Below are 23,623 nucleotides of genomic sequence, written 5' to 3'. Positions count from 1 at the left end.
TCAGCGAAGTACCAAGAATGCTTCTGAAGCTAATTGAATGCTGTGAGCTTCCTCATTGGCTATCTTCACTATCAGTCGATTAGCCAATTCGAACTTCCGCCTTCTCGCAACACTTTCTTGGAAATGATGGTTTCCACTAGATAGCACAGCCACAAAGTATGAGTTGACTATATCGTAAAAATGTAAAAAAAAATACAAATTCAATTTTTGGTCTTAATTTAAGGTTAGGGTTATGCATAATGTTAGCAATGTGTTTAAGATTAGGGTTAAGATAACGTTTAGGTTTAAAAGCACATTTTAAGAAGATAAATTGTCGAAATGGGCGGGGTTTACGACATTGTGGCTGGAGTAACTAGTGACGACCGGAAATTATGTACACATGCCGTTGTCGCAGTGTATTTCAAGTAACAGGTTCGGTTTTGCATTGCGTTTGCTGACTTTTTTTTTTACATCGAAACAGTTCAGTGCATCGAATCGTTTTGTGGCAATTCTTTATAGTATACATATGGCTTATCCAGGATATGGTGGGGTGAGTAAACGCTTCGTGTTTTCTTTTGACTGGGATTTTACAGTAGTCTACATAAATCAGGAGTTTGGCCTATTTCATTTCCGATAAGGGGAGTGCTCAGATAAGACTCCTAAAATGTATCTTTGTTATGTAAGCACACTCGTTTCAAAGTATCGACATTGAAAGGTTTCGCATCTTTCTAGGCAAGTAACTGTTAGGCTATATCTTGGTTATGAAAAAAGTTGATATTGCCCTCAGTTCTAGCTACTTAGTTTAGTCACTAGTTCCAGTTTTCATATAAATTGTTATTGTCCCCTTCGATGAATTCGGAGGGGATTGTGGATCTGTACGTTCTTTCGTACATTGGTCACACACGATATCTCAGACAGCATTAGGCCGATTTTGATTCAACTTGGTTGAATGAATCGTTTTGTCATTGTGATCCGGAATGTACAAAATTACACAGATTGGCCCAAGGTGGGAGCTAAAGGAATTAACTGAAATGTGTGTGTCACTCGCGATATCTCAATTGGCCCAAGGGTGGCACTGGCTCATTCCTGGGGGACGACATGTTTACTGTTGCCTTGTTTATTTCGGAGTAATGTTAACAATTGAATTTGACCAGCTGGTATTTTGGCAGTCTTTTAAAAGCACTTAATGCTGTAGTTTAAAATCACCCTATGTAAATACACTAGGGAGGTGGCTATTTAGGCTACTGTAACTAGCTAGCCTATCTGTAGTTAGTAGCCTAGTCGTGGCTACATACACTGTTTCAACCCCTCTAGTATGGCCCACAGTTCAACCTCTCCCATTTGGGGAAATGGAGTGCTTGTTATTCTTCTGTCATGGTCACTGCATTACCCTAGGATATGTCCACACTTAGCTCTCCAGAACCCAAGTGGGGGTAAGCTTACACCCAGACCTTGAATTCTCAATTGAACTTATGGGCCTCAGCTGGATCAATAAACTACAATCCCCAATGCTCTGTTTTTAACAGTTAGAAACATGAATAATCCTTGCTTGCCATACGGTTTTGGAAACCTTTGGAACTTAACTTTCACATGGGGTGAAAGAATCTTTCAAATCCAAAATATATCCTTAATGTACGCAGTTTGGCAAAGTTTTACCTGGCAGCATACCACCCTGCATTACACTGCTTTCTTGCTTCTGAAGCTAAGCAGGGTTGGTCCTGGTCAGTTCCTGGATGGGAGACCAGATGCTGCTGGAAGTGGTATTGGAGGGCCAGTAGGAGGCACTCTTCCTCTGGTTTAAAAAACATCCCAATGCCCCAGGGCAGTGATTGGGGACACTGCCCTGTGTAGGGTGCCATCTTTCGGATGGGATGTTAAACGGGTGTCCTGACTCTTTGAGGTCATTAAAGATCCCATGGCACTTATCGTAAGAGTAGGGGTGTTAACCCCGGTGTCCTGGCTAAATTCCCAATCTGGCCCTCAAACCATCACGGTCACCTAATAATCCCCAGTTTACAATTGGCTCATTCATCCCCCTCCTCTCCCCTGTAACTATTCCCCAGGTTGTTGCTGTAAATGAGCATGTGTTCTCAGTCAACTTACCTGGTAAAATAACGAATGAATGAAAATATATATTGCATTTAGATAGAACATTTGGGCAGCGTCGGAGCATCTTGTCATTTTCCTCACAAAATTAAAGGGGATGTCCAGTGGCTCAATGTAATGCAATGGAATGGGAGTCATAGACTAGTCCACACCCTGCTAATATTGTCAGTGAAAATATCCTCGCTACATCTACAAATAGGTCCACAACCTGCTAATTTTGCTTATATTGACAGTGAAAATATTTAGAAATGGGGAAACTGGAAAGAATGCACATGACTCAATAATAAACAATCACCTGACTACATCATATACGTATGACTACTCTCTGAGGAAGACGTCATGTGATGTCCAAATGTCAGTAATGGTATACCTGTTTGCTTCCCATCAAGGCATCAAGCCTTAGTGTAAGAACATCTACAGTGCCTTCAGAAGGTATTCATGCCCCTTGACTTATTCCTTATGTTGGTGTTGCAGCCTGAAATTCAAAATGGATTAAATTATACTTTTTTCAGCCATCTACACACAATAACGACTAAGTAAAAAACCTGTCTATCGACTTATTAGCACATTTACTGAAAATGAAATACAAAAATATCTCATTTGCGTAAGTATTCGCACCCGAGTCAATACTTTGTAGAAGCACATTTGGCAGCGATTACAGCTGTGAGACTTTTGGGGTAATTCTCTAAGAGCTTTGCACATCTGGCTTGAACAATATTTGCCCCTTTATTCTTTAAAAAAAATATTCAAGCTCTGTCAAGTTGATTGTTGATCATCGCTAGACAGCCATTTTTAAGTCTTGCCATAGATTTTCAAGGCAATTTTATGTCTAAACTGTAAGTAGGCCACTCAGGAATATTCAATGTCTTCTTGGTAAGAAACTTCAGTGTAGATTTGGCCTTGTGTTTTAGGTTATTGTCCTGCTGAAAGGTGAATTTGCCTCCCGGTGTCTGTTTTGAAAGCAGATTGATCTAGGTTTTCCTCTAAGATTTACCTGTACTTATAGCTGTTTATTTTTATCCTAAAAAAACACCCTTGTCAATGACAAGCATACCCATAACCTGATGCAGCCACCACCATGCTTGAAAATATGAAGAGTGGTACTCGGTGTTGTGTTGGATTTGCCCTATAACACATTGTATTCAGGACAAAAGTGAATTGCTTTGCCAATTTTTTTACAGTATTACTTTAGTGCCTTGTTGCAAACAGGATGCATGTTTTAGAATATTTTTATTCTGTATAGTCTTCCTTCCTTTCACTCTGTCATTTAGGTTAATATTGTGGAGTAACTACAATGTTGTTAATCCATCCTCAACCATTAAACTCTGTAACTGCTTTAAAATCACCATTGTCCTCATGGTGAAATCTCTGATCAGTTTCCTTCCTCTCTGGCAATTGAGTTAGGACAGCCACCTGTATATTTGTAGTGACTGAGTGTATTGATACACCATCGAAAGCCTAATTAATTACTTCACCATGCTCAAAGGTATATTCAGCATCTGCTTTGTTTCTTTTTTTCACATCTACCGATCGGTGCCCTTTGTGAGTCATTGATAAACCTCCCTGGTCTTTGTTGTTGAATATGTGCTTGAAATTCATTACTCGATTTGAGGGACCTTACAAGTATCTGTATGTGTGGGGTGCAGATATGGGGTAGTTAACCACTATTATTGAACACGGAATGAGTCCATGCAACTTATTATGTGATTTTTTTTTTTAAGCACGTTTTTACTTCTGAACTTATTTAGGCTTGCCATAACACAGGTGTTGAATACCTATTGACTCAAGACATTTCAGCTTTACATTTTTTATTTCAACATTTTCTACAAACAAAATTCCACTCATTATGGGGTATTGTGTGTTGTGTCAGTGACACAAAATCTCAATTTAATCGATGTTAAATTCAGACATGTAACACAATTTCTTTGGGAAATAGTCAAGTGGTGTGAGTACTTTCTGAAGGCACTGTATATAGCTGCTTGTTTTATGAGTGCTCCAATCTGTTTCATGTTGAATTAGTAATTTAAGGAAGTTTTCCTTAAGCCCAGTTACTTGACTGTACTCTCCTTTTCTTGTCAGTATGGAGGACCAATGCAAGGCATGCAACCCCAGGGTATGCCCATGCAGGGTGGACCCATGGGAGGCCCACCCCAGGCAGGCTACCCCCAGAATGGTGGAGGCTACCCTGGTACCTTTGCTGCTCCTCCTCAGCAGCCTGTTAATGACCCCATGTGGGGGTACTTTACTACCATAGCAGGACAGGTGAGTGATCACTGCTTTCATTTAAATTGATCATGGGTACAGTAAATATTCCTCTTTGGATAGAATGCAACATTACTAGGCTTCCTGAGTGGTGTAGTGGTCTAAGGCACTGCATCGCAGTGCTTGAGGTGTCACTACAGACCCAGGCAGTGTCACAACCGGCTGTGACTGGGTGTCCCATAGGGCGGTGCACAATTCGGCCCTGCGTCGTCCGGGTTAGGCTTTACTTGGCTCATCGTGCTCTAGCTACTCCTTTTGGCGGGCCGGGCAGCTGCAGGCTGACTTCGGTCGTCAGTTGAAAGGTGTTTCCTCCGACACATTGGTGCAGCTGGCGTCCGGGTTAAGCGGACGAGTGTTAAGAAGCGCGGTTTGGCGGGTCATGGTTTGGAGGATGCATGACTCAACCTTTGCCTCTCCTGAGCCCGTTGGGGAGTTGCAGCGACGAGACAAGATCGCAATTGGATATCATGAAATTGTGGAGAAAAAGTGGGTTAAAATACAACAACAAAAAATTATGCAACATTACTGGTACATGCATGATGTTGGTGATGTGTCATGGTTACACCACAAATTGATCTCAAGACATTCAAGTCTCTTTTTATTTTAATATTAAATTCACTGCATAGTAATACGTTGTTGTTGGAGAGTAATCTTACAGGGATATTCCTCTGTGCAGGATGGGGAGATTGATGCAGAGGAGCTTCAGAGGTGTCTTACACAGACTGGTATCAGTGGCACCTATACTCGTAAGTTCACACCCAGTCCCACGACCCAAGGTTCACTTTGTGGTCATAAATGATCCAATTATATTATGTGTGTTTTATGATTTGAGTATCCCGCTTTAAAATAGTCTTTGCAAAGATTTGTCACTGGTTTTCTGATTGTTATTGTCATTGTCACAATTTTTCATTGTGTGATCGTTGTTTCTCTTCTCCAACAGCCTTCAGTTTGGAGACATGTAGAATCATGATCGCAATGCTGGATGTATCCTTTCTATGTCAATGAATCTCTTGGACTGGGCCTCTGTCCAGTGTCATTGAAGTTTGTTTGGTATTGCACTTTGCTATGTTGACTTGCTGGTGAAAAATGAACAGAAGTCCTAAATGTTAATTAGTTAATAAACCTTCTGTCAGTGCTGAGTTCATCCTTCTATTTGAACAGTTGTAGAGGTGGGAAAGCTTTGAGCAGTAGGTGGCCGGCTGCAGTTTATTTGACTCTTTTAGAAGGCCTAGTTTACTGGGTCCCATTTAGTATTGTATTTGCCAATAAATTTGCAAGACTGAACTTCGCTCATGCTCCATTTGTATCATGCCTGTAGCTCCATTTTCAGAGGTAGAGGAATATTCTAGTCCTGTTTCTCTCTGAATATGTAATAGACTTTACAACAAGGATGTACAACAGTCAGCATTTGCAGTTTGGGATTTTCTATAAAATGTATTTCCTTCATATTAAACCCATGATACATGTGTAAGTGGGCCATATTGAGACAGAGGATTACTTATGGAATTGATTCAGTCGCAGAAAGGTCTGGTTCTCCCACAACATTTACCACAACTCATCACATCCTGTGTGAGACCAGTTCACATGGCCGTTTTTAGTTTCTCTTTACCTAACGAACAGAGTTAACCCTTAACTAACCACCTACCAGAGAGACATGACCGGAAAGCTGGGCTTCAATGAGTTCAAGGAGCTGTTTGCTGCCTTGAGTGGCTGGAAGCAGAACTTCATGATGTTTGACCAGGATCGGAGTGGCACGGTGGAACCCCATGAGATGACCCAGTCCATCTCCGCTATGGGTGAGTCAGTGCTCGGCCAGGCTAATGATATGGGATAGTCCATTTTGATAGGATGATGACATTTGATAGTCCATTCTGCCATCCAAAGAGGGGCAGCATTCCAGAGCCTGGTTCAGAGGCAGCATCCGAAAGGGGCTGGGAGGCTTGACTTCTTTAAATAATTTAAACCATTGATGATAGACTCCTACAGTAATCATAATTTTGGTGTAGCTGCAGATAATTTCAAGGTATTGGTCTGAGAGACCCTTCTTGATACAAAGTAGATGGACAATTAAGCAAAGGCTGGTGTTTATGATCATTGTCAACTAAATGCAGTGGTCACTATGGATGAATCCTAATACTATGTTGGCTTATGAATAATTTGATGCATATTGTGATCTCTTACTACAGGCTACAGGATCAGCCCGCAAGCTCTGAACGCTGTCATCAAACGCTACAGCAAGGCTGGCCGGATCTACTTTGACGACTATGTGGCATGTGCTGTGAAGCTTCGCGCCCTCACAGGTAAGATGCTCACTTGGAGGCTGCACGTGACGATGTTTAACCTTTTATTCAATAGCATTTCAAATTTCCTCACAATCCAGAGCTATGGGTTTCGTTATAAAATAACATAAATTCTGTCATTCACTAACATTTTACTCATTCAAATCGTTATCTTTTGCGGTGTAATCCGTCTTGTTTTGTCCTGGTCTCTTTTGTGCATGTACATTCGTAGGCTCATTAGCACAGTGTCTCGCTGGGTATTGTAGTCCTATGAATGGCATTCAAATTTCACCTCTACACTGCCATCTTTACTATGTGTCTCCACAGAGAGCTTCAGGAGGAGAGATCAGATGCAGCAGGGGGCTGTCAACTTCCAATACGATGACGTAAGTGTGAAATTCAGGGCCGTGTTCAGTAGGCACACAATGGAAGAAAGTACCTCTTCATTTCAGTGTTATCTGAACATGCATTTTTTTTTTGGTTTCATTTTAAAACATTGTCTTGATGAACACAACCCAGTTTTCCTCTCTCTCATTCCCCAGTCTGTAATGGGATTCCCAATAGCCTGTCCTGAAAGTGCAAGTTATAGTAATTACATCAAAATGAGCTAATTTTCTCTTGATTTTCCTCCTGCAGTTTATCCTGTGTACAATGGCCATCTGAGTGGCCCGGCCCATCCCGTGCTGGAGTCAGAGGGGCACTTCAACCGGCAGTCTGGGGCTCGCTGACCACTTCCCCTAAATAATGGGAAGGCACCAATCAATATTAGCCAATAATTCTTAGGTTGATTCCCATTACCAACTTAAAATGGGGAAGGAGGTTACAACAGAAACTGCTTGTTTGCCATAATGTCTGCCTTGTACACAATACAGGAATGTGCAGATTTGCCAGATAACATATGGCGTGTTTCTAAATGCTTGTTGTAAATTCTGTTGCTAAAGGACAGTGGTAGGTTTAAACAAAGAAAGGGAAGGCAAAGCTGTTACTGATCTTTACCATGGTGACTTTTGTGCCATTACAATCTCGGATCGTCTGTTTCCAGATTCATCCCCACCACTGTATATGTTCTGTTTTTGTAACCACTATATATATATATATAGGTGTGAATGACTTTTACATTAAACACTCCATACATTTTGAAGTATAGATGTATCATATTTTTATTACAAATATACAGTTATACCGGCGCTGCATTTTTATTTTGAAGGATAACTATATGCGTCTCTTGATTTTAATGAAATGTGGCCTAACATAATGCACAAATTAAACATCCACAAATGTATGAATAACCTGCACTGTGTTGTAAACATGCACTGTTATTCCTTTGCAGAGAAAAGCATGCATTAACTACCACCAACAATTACATGTACAATTTTATTTTTTTGTGATAACCTGCATTTTCATAGTTCAGGGTGAAATATTTATCAGACATGTAGTTAAATGCATTGTGACCATTGGGGCATTCATCAGTGATATTGGTGTTATTCACAACACAATAAACTCAGTTTGTAGTCAGTATGCATTCTGTTTATTAATTTATACAATTACACAAATGGTTTTCATCAATATGTACACAATATATTACATTTCTTTAAATACAGCATATTCAAGGACAAACATTCATATCAGCTGTTGTGTTGCATTGTAAAAAATACAGTGGCAAACATTTAAAAAAAATGCATAAAAACAATTGTGAACAGCACTAGATTTAAAAAGTGACATTTCTCTAGTAAAAGCACACTTTTTTTTTTGTTTAATTTCTGTGCAAAAGTGGGACCTCTATGAAAAGTTCAGTGGGGCACTCTTCAGGTATTGGACACGTCATGTTTCAGATACTTTGTATAGCATCTGTGCTCTGGAAAGTTCATACTAGAAGCACCTTAGCTTGTTTTGCCAGGGTTATGTGTGGTGGGTTTTAAAACTTGAGATCGAGTAGTCGTGGCCACTCAACTGGCATTACATGGAGCGAAGGACCTGTGCCCTCCGAAAAGGCTTATAGCTGTGTATGGGCACAACTCATAGGATAGGGCCGGTACGATCTGAAATTAATGGTAGACTCAGCAATATGTCATATTGCTGGGTCTGCCTTTAATTCAAACCCAACTAAGTACTGCTACAAAACATGCATAGCTATAGTGTTACCCATGAATATGACTTCTCTAGATTCCATTTGCCCTGACTACAAAGTTATTAGTATATCTGTTAATTGCTACATAAGGAAGCTAGATATGTGTTTTTCATAATGTATCTCACTCCTTGGGCTGATACATAATTGAACCAAAACACATTTTAAAAAATTATGGAAAATTAATTGTTCTCTTTTAGAGAAAATGGGTGTATTTATTACCATTGTTTATAATTTTATAAGACCAACTTTCCCCTTCATGATAAATCACAAACATGTTTTGAAATCTGTTCAAACAAATTGCCAGCTGATGTTGATCCATGCAATACCACACATCTGACTATGTTTGTGTAAAATAAGTCATAAAACTAAAATGACTTAATTTGCGACATGCGGAATCCGTCCATATTCAATACATTTACATTGCTGACTGTTGAATGCATATTATTCAGCTGAATAAATGTGTTTAGGACATCTGTGAAGGCTAATGTAGGTTAGAAAAAGCTACGGCTAACGAGTGCTAAGCTGCTAGCTCGGCCTGAATCTCTACGTTGTCGGTTTCTGACACCGTCTCAGCATTGATTTTGTCACTTGGTTAGAAACAGTAATAAAATCTGCATTCTTGGAATATAAATGGAAGCCCCTAAACATGCACGGAAAGAAGAGTTGAAGCTTATAAAGATTGTGGGGTACAGTACTTATGAAAGGTATTAATTAAAGTTAGACTCAGCGGGTTGACGTCCTGCTTATAGACAACAACAACAGAATCAAATCTGTCAAACTGCTACTATTGGCTCTTCCTTTGCATGATTGGCAATAGACAATAGTGGCAGATTACAATGTTGTAGTTGATTTCTGAAACGAGGATGTTTGTATGATGATATACTGCTATGTCAACTGTACCTTTACATAATTGGTTACATGTAACTACTCAATAACTAGCAAGGACAATGAAATAGAATTTGGCCTGATTCCTCTTTTAACAATTCAAAAAAGATACATCTGAGCAATTCACCTTTCGAGAGTTGCTGTTCATTGTAGTTTTCTACAGCTGAACATGTAATGTTGCGTTACAACTCCTTTTATACAATGATATGTATTTCGTTAAGTGCAGGCCCTTTCAAGAGAGAAGTGATCCGGCACATCGATTACATATATGAAAGATAATCGTTAGTCCGCCCTGTTCATGCCTCTGTGTGTGTGTAGTTACAGTAATAAATAGTTTTTAATACAATACCAAAAAACATACTTTTGTATAGCTCATAAATATACATACACTTCCCATGAAATAATTTTTTGACAATATTTTCAATAGTAAAACATATTCAGTGATTCAGGGAGGAAAGTAGCTATATTAAATGGATAAGTATTCCTTTTGTAATTCCTTTTGTTTTAGTTCATGCCGTGCAAGATTTAAAGACCAATTTTGACTTTCGGGCATGTACCCGTGCTAATTTCTAGTCATTAATCAAATATGTATATTATTCATGTGTGTAAATGAATGTTTTCATGTTATCGTTATTGCTTTCATGGCCCCATGAAAGAGACTTGTGGTGCAAAGTGATCACAAATCATCTCTCTCAGGAATACTTTAGCAGTGTAAGGGGTACTTTGTAGAAGAGCTTTCCCAACCATTTAAATCATATTAATTTGCATATCTGTGTATTTATAATCCAATAGAAGATGCATTTTACATTGTGGTTCTTTGTCTCTTATGATCCGATGACTTTTTGAAAGACAAGTGGACGGTAGGTACTTAGGCACAATATATTATGAAATATTTGTGTGTATAATGTCGCACGTGGAGATTGTTAATTAGCCAACTACATTACCTGGTGTCTCATAAGGTCATTAATGCGACGAGTTTAAAACGGCACACTTATTTTCAGATTGAAAATGCCTTTGAAAGAGAGTTTCAAGTGGCTTTGTCCCCATCGATTTGGGAATAATTATATAACGGATACTCATCACTCTGAAAGCATGCCGACCTCACACCATGACTGTGCAGTGCATGAGATGTTGTGTTGTGTTTTGAACATGCAACAGAAAACGCTTCCAAAACATGCACTTTTCTCTCTTGGAAGAACAAGCATGTTAGGTGCCTTTGTGTTGCTGGCAGTATGACATCTGAAATATGTGCATGGTAGATAATTACAGATATTAGTAATATACAGTATAAATACCTATGTATAAATGTACTTTATGATACATCTAAATCAGAGATCGGCAGAAAATATTGGAAAAGGAATGGAAGGAAGTCGACAGTATTCCTTGCATATACAGTCTCCTTCTAAGACCCTGAGTCAAACTTTGAGAGAAGCCCTAGTTTTCCGTAGTGAGAAAGAGGGGCGCAGGTAGGCGAAAGGGCCTACTTTCCCAGAAGCCCAGGGTCGGATACTGGCCTGTGGAGTCCTGGCGTTTCGGAATTTTCAGGTGATGCGTCGGGGAGCGAGGCTTGTCTGGCGGAGGGGAAGAGGGCTCTAGGTTGTTGTTGTTTCTCCGGAGAGTCAATTTTGGTTTGTATGTGTCTGGGCTCTGTGTCCTTCTCTAGCAGTCCTGCCCCGAGGTCCTCTTCCGGGGCCATTTCTGTGGGAACCTGGCCTGACATGGATTCTTTGGATTTGTTCAGGGGCTTCTCCATGTCAGGATTCTGTGAAGCAGTAAGCACAACCTGGTCTCAGAGCAAAATGTATTGCATATATATATTTGTTTTTTTAACTGTGCCACTCCATGAAGTATGATATGTTACTTTACGTTACATTACATTGACCGACCAATGTAATATTTGTCGTACAATATAATAAGAATTGTATGACGTATAGTGTGCTACGTCTTGATCGCATTTAACCCGTTTGGTATGATATATTATGTTTGACCGCTTTAGTATGATATGCTATGTTAGGTTAGGGGTTAAGGTTAGGAGTTAGGTTATAGGGTTAGGGGAAAGGTTAGCGAACATGCTAATTAGTGACAAAGTCGCTAAAAAGTAGTAAGTAGTTGCAAAGTTGCTAAAATACTAAAGTTGTTTGTGATGAGATTTTTATACGCAAGATGTTCCTTTGTGCCCAGCCATCCACCCCGACCAATCACCCTCCTTTCGTTTTTGTCAGCTACTGTCCCCGAACCAAACGTAACATATCATACTAATTTTAGTGTCCCGGATTTACGTTTACTATGTTATGTCTAGTCAATGTAATGTAACTTAACATAAAGTAACATATCACACTAAATGGAGTGGCACGGATTTTAGTAAAATATAATACGTTTTGCTCTGAGACCAGGCTGGTCAGCAAACTGAGAACAAACAACTTCAGGCAGGGATATTGACTTCTGTAGTGTCCAAAACTCACACAGGGAGGATGTAACCATTCGTCAGTATACAGAACAGACAGTGATAATGCACCTATAGACCAGTATATAGACAGGGGAGTGTAATGTGCCTAGCCAGTATATACAGAGCCATTATGTATAACACAGTACTCTGATGGCTAGTGTAGACCGTATTTGTTCACCTGGGCTGGTTCAGTATACCTGGGCCAGTGGTGAAGCAGGGTTGAGGCTGTGTTGAGGCTCTGTGATCCTGATGACAGAAACAGGCTGCACCCTGATGGCAGGCCTCTGGTACTTTGGGCTGGAGGTGACGATGCTGTAGGCCGGGGGAACCACGGTGGTCTGCCTCTGCAGCAGCTGGAGGATGGCCTTGATGTCTGACGTCATCTGGGACTCCAGCCTGGATGGTGGGTGGGGAGAGCCAGGGAGACAGCATCAGGGGTGGGTCCTAGCTTGCGATCCACATGCGTCATTCACATTTTTTTTAAAAATAAATCCCACACTGACGTCAATGCAGTATTTATGTAAAAGTCTGAGCACCTTAAAATAGGTCCTCAGTGTATTAGCCATGTATTAGCTTTAGCTACTGTAGGTTTTGTTTTATGCACGTGTCTGGGGTTGTATTGGGAGAGCGCAGTCAGTAATACTCAATGCAAACACTAGAGGGAGCCCCAACCCAAACAATTCACAGACGACACTAAGGCGACTCTGTCCTGTAGCACATCTTTATCTGTTTCAGACCTTTCCACCCCAAACAAAATGTCATCCCAATTTCTTTTCATGTGTGCTTCTCTATTTTGTGAATGATAATTTCTTGATTTTTCTCCAGTTTTGCATACAACACCTTCAATGTATGGAAAAGCCCATATTGAATAATATCACTTTAATTGATTTATTTCCAATGACAAACACACAGACCTGTGTACTGTATCTAGACACGACACTCCCATACTGCCTTCAGAGCACTGCGGACAGAGAACAAAGCCAGTGTTTGTCACAGTTGCTGTTGAGCTGTAAGACAATCTGAGCCGATCAACACCCCCGGCAGGCGTGCTCCAGCTAGATGAGGCAGGGTAGTGTGGCCGCCATGTCTGTTAAGTGGCCAGGCGTCTGCCCATTACCTCCCTAAAGCAGGAGAAATGAGAGCGACTACGCCTGCAAAGAGCCTGAGGTGGCCAGTCTGTAAATGCCACTTCCAGTGGAAGAAGGGATATGGAGAGGGAAGAGACAGTAGAGAGAGAAAAAAGTGAAAGAGAGCATAGGCTATATATAGACGGAACACACACACACACACACATATATATATATATATATATATATTTATATATGAGCGAGAGAGAGAGAGAAGGAGAAGAGAAGAGAAGAGAAGAGAGAGAAATAAATAAAAAGAGAAAGTCGGACTGACTCAGAGGCCTCCTCCCACTTTTTGGCTGATGTGACCCCTCCCTCTGTCTGCTGTTGCCCCTCACCATCTCCCAACCCTCCCATCCAAACTTTGCCGTGGCGTCTGCTGTCTTTGTGTTGCGATTGCGTCTCACGGGCGTCAGCTAAAAATAGGCGATGCTGTCTGCTGTCTGTAGCAGCTGGATCCCTTCCACGCAGAACGTATGCAGAAGTCGACTCTCTGTGTTATATAGTGAGCCTTACTTTACAAGTAATGATTCAGTGGACTGTGGATGCGTACGGTAAAACCAGTTGTATTCTGATGGATGTTGTACTGGAAAAACCTTGCTTGTGTATCTAGTCTATAGTGCAGTGGGATGTAGTGATAGTTGGGCTGGGGTTATTTGAAGATGGTGTAGTCCAGTGGTCACCAACTGGTCGGTCGCCACATTTCTGTAAAAAACAACAACAATTAAGCCTTGTGTTCCAATTTTTTTTATTGGTCTCTGGCTGTTGGTGGTAGGTGTAGCCAATTCAGCTGCCCTGCGCGCTGGGAAGGCAAACTGTTGCCATTTCATGTTTCTGAAGATATAAAGTCTGCCTTCCCGGTGGGCTTGGAGAGGTAATCAAGTGCACTATGCCTCCGCTGGCCAATCAGATTGCTCAGATGACTGAGTCTGCAGTAATTTAGCAGACATAAAAGAAAGCTACGAGAAAAATGATACAGTGAGATTTCAAAACGTTGAAAACCATGACTAGAGAGAGACTGTCAACGAATATAGCAAAGAGCTGCTGTTTTTCTGAGTGAGTTCATGTTTAAGTTCTTACTCAGCACTGTCAACACTTTGTATTCAATACTTTTATAAGCCATAAAATGCGCGTTCTTCCTATTTCCACTCAGCGCTACAACAAGCAGTGCAGCAGTAATGAATGAGTAGGAAAGTGTATCTATAGGCTTGCGTTGTTATTATTAGCGGCTTGGGTCTTTTTTAATGTCGAGGAATGTTTTACTTTCTCTGTTCATATCAGTAACAACATTAATTTGTGCATGAGACAGTAATAATGTGGTGCGACTCGAGTTTCGCCATCAGCTGGAAGACTGTGTCCCTTTTTGGTCAGTGTCAGTGGAGGAAGGGGAGAGACTGACCATCAGATGCAGGCAATATCAGCCCAGTAAAATAAAAAGCTAATTATTTAAATGTATGCTCACTCAGCTGTGCCTCACAAGTAATACAACAATGGATCTATTACCGGTGTGATCATATAGCCTACCTAAAATTTGGAAAGATTATTAAAAAAATATGTCCCGAACAACAATGCATTGGCAGGTAAATTCAAGCAAAGCCAGTATGTGGTGATAATGTATTGGGCCTATAGCTTACTGCACAGCCTCATTGCTACAGTACTGTTTTAATTGGTTATTGTTGCATAAGCTTACATTTTTAAAAGTTGTGTTAATAAAAAAATCAGAGCGGTAGATCTCAGCATGCATTTTGACTCCGAAAAGGTTGGTGACCACTGGTGTAGACTGTTTACCACCAGAACGGCTTGGTTAAAGTTGTGCTTTTTCTTATGGCCAATTACTATCAGAATTTCCACCCGCGCCTTCCACTCACCTGTTTAGGTGCTCTTGCAGCAGGTCCAGACGTTGCTCCACCTCTCCGTAGGTGATGTCCGGCTCACTGTCCTCCTCTACTACCCCACTTCGGGAGTCCTGGGCCGACTCCTCCAGGACCTCTCTGGGCCGCACGCACCCCCACTCCTCCCCACGCAGGTCTAGACACACACACACACATGCAAAAACACATGTATGTACCATTATCAACCTATGAAACAACTAAATCAAAGCACCAATCATTTCCCACAGAGCATTGAATCCTTTTTAGTTAGGTATGATTCACAGGCCTTTGACCAACAATATTGTCTGATAACCGTAGTGTTTTGAGAAGGCACAGAGCACTATCCACTAACACTGACTAGATAGCGGTCCCTCGTCCACACCAGTCCTGTCAAAGGCTACCATTTTATTGATCAATGGCCACATTTGGCCCCACTATATAACCAGCAGTTATAGCATCAGTCAGTCTCTCACTCACATTGTTCCCTGAATGTTAGAAACTGTAATAGCAGCACTCTGTCCAGAATCATTTCTCCCTCAGGCACAAAAAAGTTGGTCTAGTCTTTTACTGCTACTGAGTGGGTGTTGATAGGAATAGAACACACCTGACAGATAGATGCCTGCCACAGTGTTATATCGCTATAATGCCAACAATGTTCTTCAGTCCTAGTACTGTGGACCCACAGGGGTGTACTGTTTTGTTCTAGCCCAGCACTAGCAAGCCTGATATAGAAATAAATACCGCAATCATCCAGCCCTTGATTCTTAAATCAGGTGTGTTAGTGCAGGGCTAGAAGTAAAACCTGCACCTTTGTTGGTTCAAATTCCAGTCCTCGGGTACCCCAAAAGGTTGCACATGTTTATTGTAGCCCAGCAGTAAAACAACCAATTCAACTAACCAACGGCTAGATATTTAGATGTGTTACTGCTGGCCTAGAACAAATATGTACTCTAACCTTAACCCAGTGCAAGGCTAGAGAAACACTGGGTTGCCACTAGAAACCTCAGCCACAATGTCAACATTGGCTATGTCGTAACAATTAATGAAATCAAAAATGTGCTTTTTGGTCTTAATTTAAGGTTAGGGTTAGGCATTTGGTTGAGCAGTGTGGTTAGGGTTAAGGTTAGGTTTAAAATCAGACTTTAAGTAGAGAAATTGTAGAAATAGGCCGGGGGTTTGTGAATTTGTGGCTGTGGTAACTAGTGACGACCGAAGCACTGCACTAGACTCAGTGATTGAGTCTTGGAAGATGGCTTTTACAGTAATGAAAGACGTCAAGAAGAGAAGCCACCATTTATATTGCCTCCATGCTGGGGTGATTACAGGAATCAATATCCAGCGCCTGCCACCTACTCAAACCAGGAATCATCGTCATCCGCTTAAGAACTGAATTACAGCATATTACTCTCAAATCACCACATGCCGACAGGAATGTTCATTGTGGAGCTCAATACTCTGGAGACGCGAATAGAAACGTGTCATTTAATTTAGCCTATTGTTACAGTGGCTACGGGCATATTGAGGCAGTTTTAATATTTTTTTACCACATCATTCATGTTAACATGTTAGAAAAGTAGTTGAGGATTTTACAATGAAAGTAGTTATGTTAGGGATAATTATTTGTGAAAGTCGTGTTTGGGGGAGTAGAGAGAAAGAGGCTGAGTGTGTGTGTGCGTGCGTGCGTGCGTGTATCTGTGTGTGTGTCGTAGGTGTGTAGGGCTGATAAACAAAGCATAAACAAACAAGCTAAGCTCATGATCTCTTTCACAAGCTGGTCACCGTAGGTCATGCCATCTCTAATGCCAACCAGTCATCAACAAGATAATGAGCTGGCATCTGCTGGCAAATTGGCAAGGGATAAAACAGAGGATTTTCCAACAAACCTGTAAGAGTGCCAGGTCTGAAATTAACCTATGGCCTGTAAGAAGCCAGCCTCACCAGTCCTTCTGTCTTCTTCTTACTCACTGACCATGTAGGGCCTGAGGTTTTCCTGACCATGTTTCCTAACCAGGGAAAACTCCTGGCCCCAGGCACTTTATTCTATTTTCATAGCTCGTTTACCTCCTGTTTTGCTTGGTTTTAGATGATGCCTTAACACTGTGCGAGAACAGCACAACAATAGATATTGTGTCAGTCGAGGCACTCTGCTTTAATATTATCATTGATGCATTTTCTACCACTGAATAACAGCATATACACAGTAAATTAAAACATCTAACAGAGTTTGTTCGAAACCCTGCATTTCCAGACCAATGACCCTGGTTGGTTGTCGGATATAAATAATCCTCTTATAATGGTAGTTGCCGTGGCGATGAGCCCTAATCCTTTTTTGGGGATTTTTAATGTGTGTGACATCCTGCTCCAGTGGCCCAGGGTAATTTCCTTTTTTCCAAATTAATTACAGTAGTTACTCAATATTCTGTGGAAAATGGCTTGAAAGGACATGTCTTGTCGTGTGACCATTGGTTGTTTTGTACCCTCTGGCTTCCGTGCTGTGCTACCCATACATTGTTATTTTGATATTTGAATGCTTATGGAGCTCATTTGAATTGGTGGGTCAGCTTTTGGTCTAGCCAAAATGACCTAGCCATTAAAAGCATTGTTGTAGGGATCTTTAGAGGCTTCTAACTGTACCTTTATAAGACTGGCTCCTCTCCACATTGTCTCCTCCCCCCGACGCGTCCGGAACAACGTCCCCCAGCCCAAATCCCAAGGTGTGGTCCCTCACCAAGGGGTAACCCTGCCCTCCCGAGCACAGAGGCCTCTGCTCCTCCCCCTCCCCTCCCTCCTCCTCTTTTTCCTCTTCCCTCTCATCTGAGTCTCTCCTGTCCTCCACCACGGTGGCTACAGCCTGGGAGGAGGGGTAGAGCTGCCTCTCCCGCTCACCACCATCGCAGAACACCGACGTCTCTTTGATCTGGGTCCCTGTGGGGAAGGAGGAGGGCAATCAGGGTGGATGTGTCTGTGCGTGCGTGTGGGTATGCATGCGTGTGTGGGGGCATCCATGCGTGTCTGTGTGTGTGCATGCATGAGCGTGTGTTGGAAGAACACTGGGTTCTTTGTTACAGACAGCTCCTCTGGGAGGCAGCAGCTCGGCAGATCAAACAATAGGAAGGTGTCTTGCTCTAAACGGTCCCCACCAGATCTGCTGCTGCCTCAGAGCCTTGCTGCCGTTAAGATACTTTATACATTTCATTGTGTGCTTGCAACTTTGCCTTTACAGAAGCAGAGGGAAGGTGAGCGGAGAGGGAAACTGTCAGTAAATGTGAAGGAAAATAGTAAGTACAGGAGAGATAACATCCAAAGGCATGCTTTGAAGGATATGATATGGCTTAAAATGTATAACATCAATTGCCATACTTTTAATGTGGTATAATCTGTCTGAATTAGACATTTGAACAATTTACAGTACAGGTCAGCATGACATGGTGGGAGCGGGGTTTATTTTAGGAGATGGAACTGTATTCTGAAAAACTGTAACCATAGTAACCAATTTAATTAGTTTGAATGGATACCAAACTGTTGAGTGGTGTGTTGCAACAATGCCTCACATCTTACAGAGGTCTTAGAAGCCAAATTAAAACTATTCCCTGTGTAGGAATACAGTCTTCTCAAACTTGGAGACACTTCCATGAAGGCAGGTATCCTAGCGGTAAATGTTTGGCCAGTAACTGAAAGGTCGCTGGTTCGAATCCCAGAGCCAACAAGGTGTTTTTTCCTTTTCTTCTCAATGTGCCCTTGAGCAATGCACTTACCCTTAACCCTATTTAACCCTAATTGCTCCTGTAAGTCACTCTGGATAAGAGTGTCTCCTAAACAACTAACATGCATGATATTGTATAAAACAGGCTGGCTCAGTTGACATGAACTGTTTTGAAAAAGAGTAGCCGTAAAAACCACCTCAACTCACCTGCGGAAGATTTCCTCTTGTTAGTGAGCCTTCTTCTGCATTTGATGTCATCCCCATCAGAATCACTGGGGTAGAGGTAGACTGACTCTGCATTCTGAGGCTGCAAACAAGAAAATACACCCCTTACAATTGTATCTGTACTGCCTACCGATCGCATGGTCCATCCAGCCGTCCATCCACCCACTCATTCATCCATCTTTCCAGATGTGTCTGTCTGTCCGGCCGTCTGTATTTACCTTGCCGCTCTCGTCTCGGAGGTTAAAGGTCAGCTCCAGATTGCTGAGGAAGTAGTCGGCGAACTCGGGGTACATGTCAAGCACCTCCAGGATCTCCTCCCTGTGGATGGTGTGCAGGTCACAGTAGCTGAGCGCCCGCACATCTGCGTTGGCCTTCCCCGGCTTGGCGTACAGGTGGATCATCTCCCCAAAGATGTCATTCTTTCCTGGAAGAGAGAGAGAATGAGGAGCGAGGGGGGGGGGAGAGAGAGGGGAGAATGTGGGAGGAAGAAAGGAGGGAGGTAGAGAGATAGGGGGAGTGGGTAGAGAGATAAAGTGGGAGAGGGAGATGGAAGGTAGAGAGAGAAGGAAAGATAAAGGTTTGATAAACATGGTGAAATATAACATGCACAGAATGACACTATGCAATGACACACATATGCCTTGACCCACAAACAGCTAAATCACCTCCTGTATTTCCCATAATGCAGCTCAGCTGTCTTTAGAGGTCATCTAACAGCGCATTTAGAAAGCATTGAGACCACTTAACTTTTTTCACATTTTGTAATGTTATTCTAAAATATATATATTTTAAATCACATGAATCTACACACAATACTCCATAATGGCAAAGCAAAAACAGGTTTTAAGAAATTTTTAGCAAATGTATTAAAAATAAAAAACAGATACCTTATTCACATAAATATTCAGAGGCTATTAGACTTGAAATTGAGCTCAGTTGCACCCTGTTTCCATTGATCATCCTTGAGATATTTCTACATCTTGATTGGAGTCCACCTGTGGTAAATTCAATTGATTGGACATGATTTGGAAAGGCACACACCTGTCTATATTAGGTCCCACAGTTGACAGTGCATGTCAGAGCAAAAACAAAACAATGAGGTTGAAGGAATTGTCCGTAGAGCTCCATGACAGGATTGTGTCCAGGCACAGATCTGGGGAAGGGTACCAAAACATTTCTGCAGCATTGAAGTTGCCCAAGAACACAGTGGCCTCCATCATTCTTAAATGGAAGAAGTTTGGAACCACCAAGACTCTTCCTAGAGCTCGCTGCCCGGCCGAACTGAGTAATCGGGGGTGAAGGGCCTTGGTCAAGGCGGTGATCAAGAACCCGATGGTCACTCTGACAGAGCTCCAGAGTTCCCCTGTGGAGATGGAAGAGCCTTCCACAAGGACAACCATCTCTGCAGAACTCCACCAATATGGGCTTTATGGTAGAGTGGCCAGATGGAAGCCACTCGTCAGTAAAAAGCACATGACAGCCCACTTTGCCAAAAGGCACCTAAAGGACTCTGACAATGTGAAACAAGATTCTTGGGCCTGATGAAACCAAGATTGAACTGTTTGGCCTGAATGCCAAGTGTCACGTCTGGAGGAAACCAGGCACCGCTCATCACCTGGCCAATACCATCCCTACGTGGAAGCATGGTGGTGGCAATATCATATTTTGGGGATATTTTTCAGTGGCAGGGACTGGGAGACTAGTCAGGATCGAGGGAAATATTAATGGAGCAAAGTACAGAGATCCTTGAGGAATACCTGGTCCAGAGCGCTCAGCACCTCAGACTGGGGCGTAGGTTCACCTTCCAACAGGACAACAAACCTAAGCACACAGCCAAGACAATGCAGGAGTGGCTTCGGGACAAGGCTTTGAATGTCCTTGAGTTACCCGGACTTGCACCCGATCAAACATTTCTGGAAAGACACAAAAATAGCTGTGCAGTAATGCTCCCCATCCAACCTGACAGAGCTTGAGAGGATCTGCAGAGAAGAATGGGAGAAACTCCCCAAATACAGGTGTGCAAGCTTGTAGCGACATACACAAGATGACTCGAGGCTGTAATCGCTGCCAAAGGTGCTTCAACAAAGTACTGAGTAAAGGGCCTGAATACTTATGTATATGTGATGTTTTGTAACTTGTGCGCTGGGAGTGGGGAGCAAGTTCAGGGAGTGAATCATTTAATCGATAAATGAAACATAATACAAAACAAGAAGCACAAACAATGCACAGAAACAAGGAAATATAACGCCTGGGGAAGGAACCAAAGGGAGTGACATAAATAGGGCAGGTAATCAAGGAGGTGATGGAGTTCAGGTGATTGTCATTAGGCGCTGATGCGCGTGACAGGTGTGCGCAATAGTAAGGAACCTGGTGGCCTAGAGGCCGAACACGGGACATGTTTCAGTTTTTTATTTTAAATACATTAGCAAACATGTCATTATGGGGTATTTGTTGATTGATGATGTAAAAAACTATATAATCCATTTTAGACCAAGGTTGTAATGTAACAAAATGCAGAAATAGTGAAGGCGTCTGAATAATTTCCAAATGCACTGTTAAGGATATACCTGTCCTTCTGCCACTTCCTTATATGACAACATGGAGGTAGAGTGAATGTCTATAGGGCTGACTAAATGACAACAGGGAGGTAGTGTAAATGTCTATAGGGCTGACTATATGACAAAATGGAGGTAGTGTAAATGTTTATAGGGCTGACTATATGACAACATGGAGGTAGTGTGAATGTTTATAGGGCTGTGACTATATGACAACAGGGAGGTAGTGTGAATGTTTATAGGGCTGACTATATGATAACAGGGAGGTAGTGTGAATGTTTATAGGGCTGACTATATGATAACATGGAGGTAGTGTGAATGTTTATAGGGCTGACTATATGACAACATGGAGGTAGTGTGAATGTCTATAGGGCTGACTATATGACAACATGGAGGTAGTGTGACTGTCTATAGGGCTGACTATATGACAACATGGAGGTAGTGTGAATGTCTATAGGGCTGTGACTATATGACAACATGGAGGTAGTGTGAATGTCTATAGGGCTGACTATATGACAACATGGAGGTAGTGTGAATGTCTATAGGGCTGACTATATGACAACATGGAGGTAGTGTGAATGTCTATAGGGCTGTGACTATATGACAACATGGAGGTAGTGTGAATGTCTATAGGTCTGACTATATGACAACATGGAGGTAGTGTGAATGTCTATAGGGCTGACTAAATGACAACATGGAGGTAGTGTGAATGTCTATAGGGCTGACTAAATGACAACATGGAGGTAGTGTGACTGTTTATAGGGCTGACTATATGACAACATGGAGGTAGTGTGACTGTTTATAGGGCTGTGACTATATGACAACATGGAGGTAGTGTGAATGTCTATAGGGCTGACTAAATGACAACATGGAGGTAGTGTGAATGTCTATAGGGCTGACTAAATGACAACATGGACGTAGTGTGACTGTTTATAGGGCTGACTATATGACAACAGGGAGGAAGTGTGAATGTTTATAGGGCTGACTATATGACAACATGGAGGTAGTGTAACTGTTTATAGGGCAGTGACTATATGACAACATGGAGGTAGTGTGAATGTCTATAGGGCTCTGACTATATGACAACATGGAGGTAGTGTGAATGTCTATAGGGCTGACTATATGACAACATGGAGGGGGTGTGAATGTCTATAGGGCTGACTAAATGACAACATGGAGGTAGTGTGACTGTTTATAGGGCTGACTAAATGACAACATGGAGGTAGTGTGACTGTTTATAGGGCTGTGACTATATGACAACATGGAGGTAGTGTGAATGTCTATAGGGCTGACTATATGACAACATGGAGGTAGTGTGAATGTCTATAGGGCTGTGACTATATGACAACATGGAGGTAGTGTGAATGTCTATAGGGCTGTGACTATATGACAAAATGGAGGTAGTGTGAATGTCTATAGGGCTGACTATATGACAACAGGGAGGTAGTGTGACTGTTTATAGGGCTGACTATATGACAACAGGGAGGTAGTGTGACTGTTTATAGGGCTGACTATATGACAACAGGGAGGTAGTGTGACTGTTTATAGGGCTGACTATATGACAACATGGAGGTAGTGTGAATGTCTATAGGGCTGTGACTATATGACAACATGGAGGTAGTGTTAATGTATATAGGGCTGTGACTATATGACAACATGGAGGTAGTGTGAATGTCTATAGGGCTGACTGTATGACAACATGGAGGTAGTGTGAATGTCTATAGGGCTGTGACTATATGACAACATGGAGGTAGTGTGAATGTTTATATGGCTGACCTGGAATGACCAAGAGGCTCAGTTATATCATTATTTTACACCTGACTTCCCTATGCGCAGACCTGTCAGTTTACGGTGTTGGTATGGCAGTGATATCCTGTCCTGTCACCTCCAGAGATACCAACGTGTGTGCGTGTACCTGGCTCTTGGCCTAGATCTCTATTGTCACATGATGTCAATACGGCTTTGTCCAAACCTGGGCAGGACAAGCACCTAGTCTTTCCTCTTACCTTGATGCAACATTTTATTTTACAGATACAATTCCTTGTTTATTGCTCTCT

At 41.9% G+C, this 23,623-nt stretch overlaps 2 protein-coding genes across 4 annotated transcripts in view; one reads left to right on the top strand and one right to left on the bottom strand.

Annotated features, from left to right (window-relative positions):
• The first annotated feature begins 111 nt into the window (after window positions 1-111).
• gca (grancalcin) lies at window positions 112-8,141 on the top strand. The gene is made up of 8 exons (XM_021571239.3): window positions 112-529; window positions 4,165-4,347; window positions 5,024-5,093; window positions 5,288-5,331; window positions 5,996-6,143; window positions 6,534-6,647; window positions 6,954-7,012; window positions 7,263-8,141. The coding sequence occupies exons 1-8, from the start codon at window positions 380-382 to the stop codon at window positions 7,287-7,289; spliced, it is 795 nt and encodes a 264-aa protein (XP_021426914.2). The 5' UTR covers window positions 112-379; the 3' UTR covers window positions 7,290-8,141.
• LOC110495798 (voltage-gated inwardly rectifying potassium channel KCNH7) overlaps window positions 8,128-23,623 on the bottom strand; it is a 70,892-nt gene continuing 55,396 nt past the window's right edge. For all 3 annotated transcript variants that reach the window (XM_090208080.1, XM_036952248.2, XM_090208082.1), the window contains 6 exons: window positions 19,230-19,435; window positions 18,994-19,093; window positions 17,718-18,008; window positions 15,081-15,240; window positions 12,283-12,481; window positions 8,128-11,401 (listed from right to left, as the gene is read on the bottom strand). In XM_090208080.1, coding sequence (XP_090064206.1) covers window positions 11,120-11,401; window positions 12,283-12,481; window positions 15,081-15,240; window positions 17,718-18,008; window positions 18,994-19,093; window positions 19,230-19,435 — 1,238 coding nt within the window. In that variant the 3' untranslated portion in view covers window positions 8,128-11,119. The remainder of the gene's footprint in view (window positions 11,402-12,282; window positions 12,482-15,080; window positions 15,241-17,717; window positions 18,009-18,993; window positions 19,094-19,229; window positions 19,436-23,623) is intronic.

This window comes from Oncorhynchus mykiss, chromosome 18, assembly GCF_057628025.1.
Source record: "Oncorhynchus mykiss isolate SJ-2025 chromosome 18, ASM5762802v1, whole genome shotgun sequence".
Taxonomy (NCBI): domain Eukaryota; kingdom Metazoa; phylum Chordata; class Actinopteri; order Salmoniformes; family Salmonidae; genus Oncorhynchus; species Oncorhynchus mykiss.
Note: the sequence above shows the minus strand (reverse complement) of the source record. Positions and strands in the feature narration are given on the sequence as shown.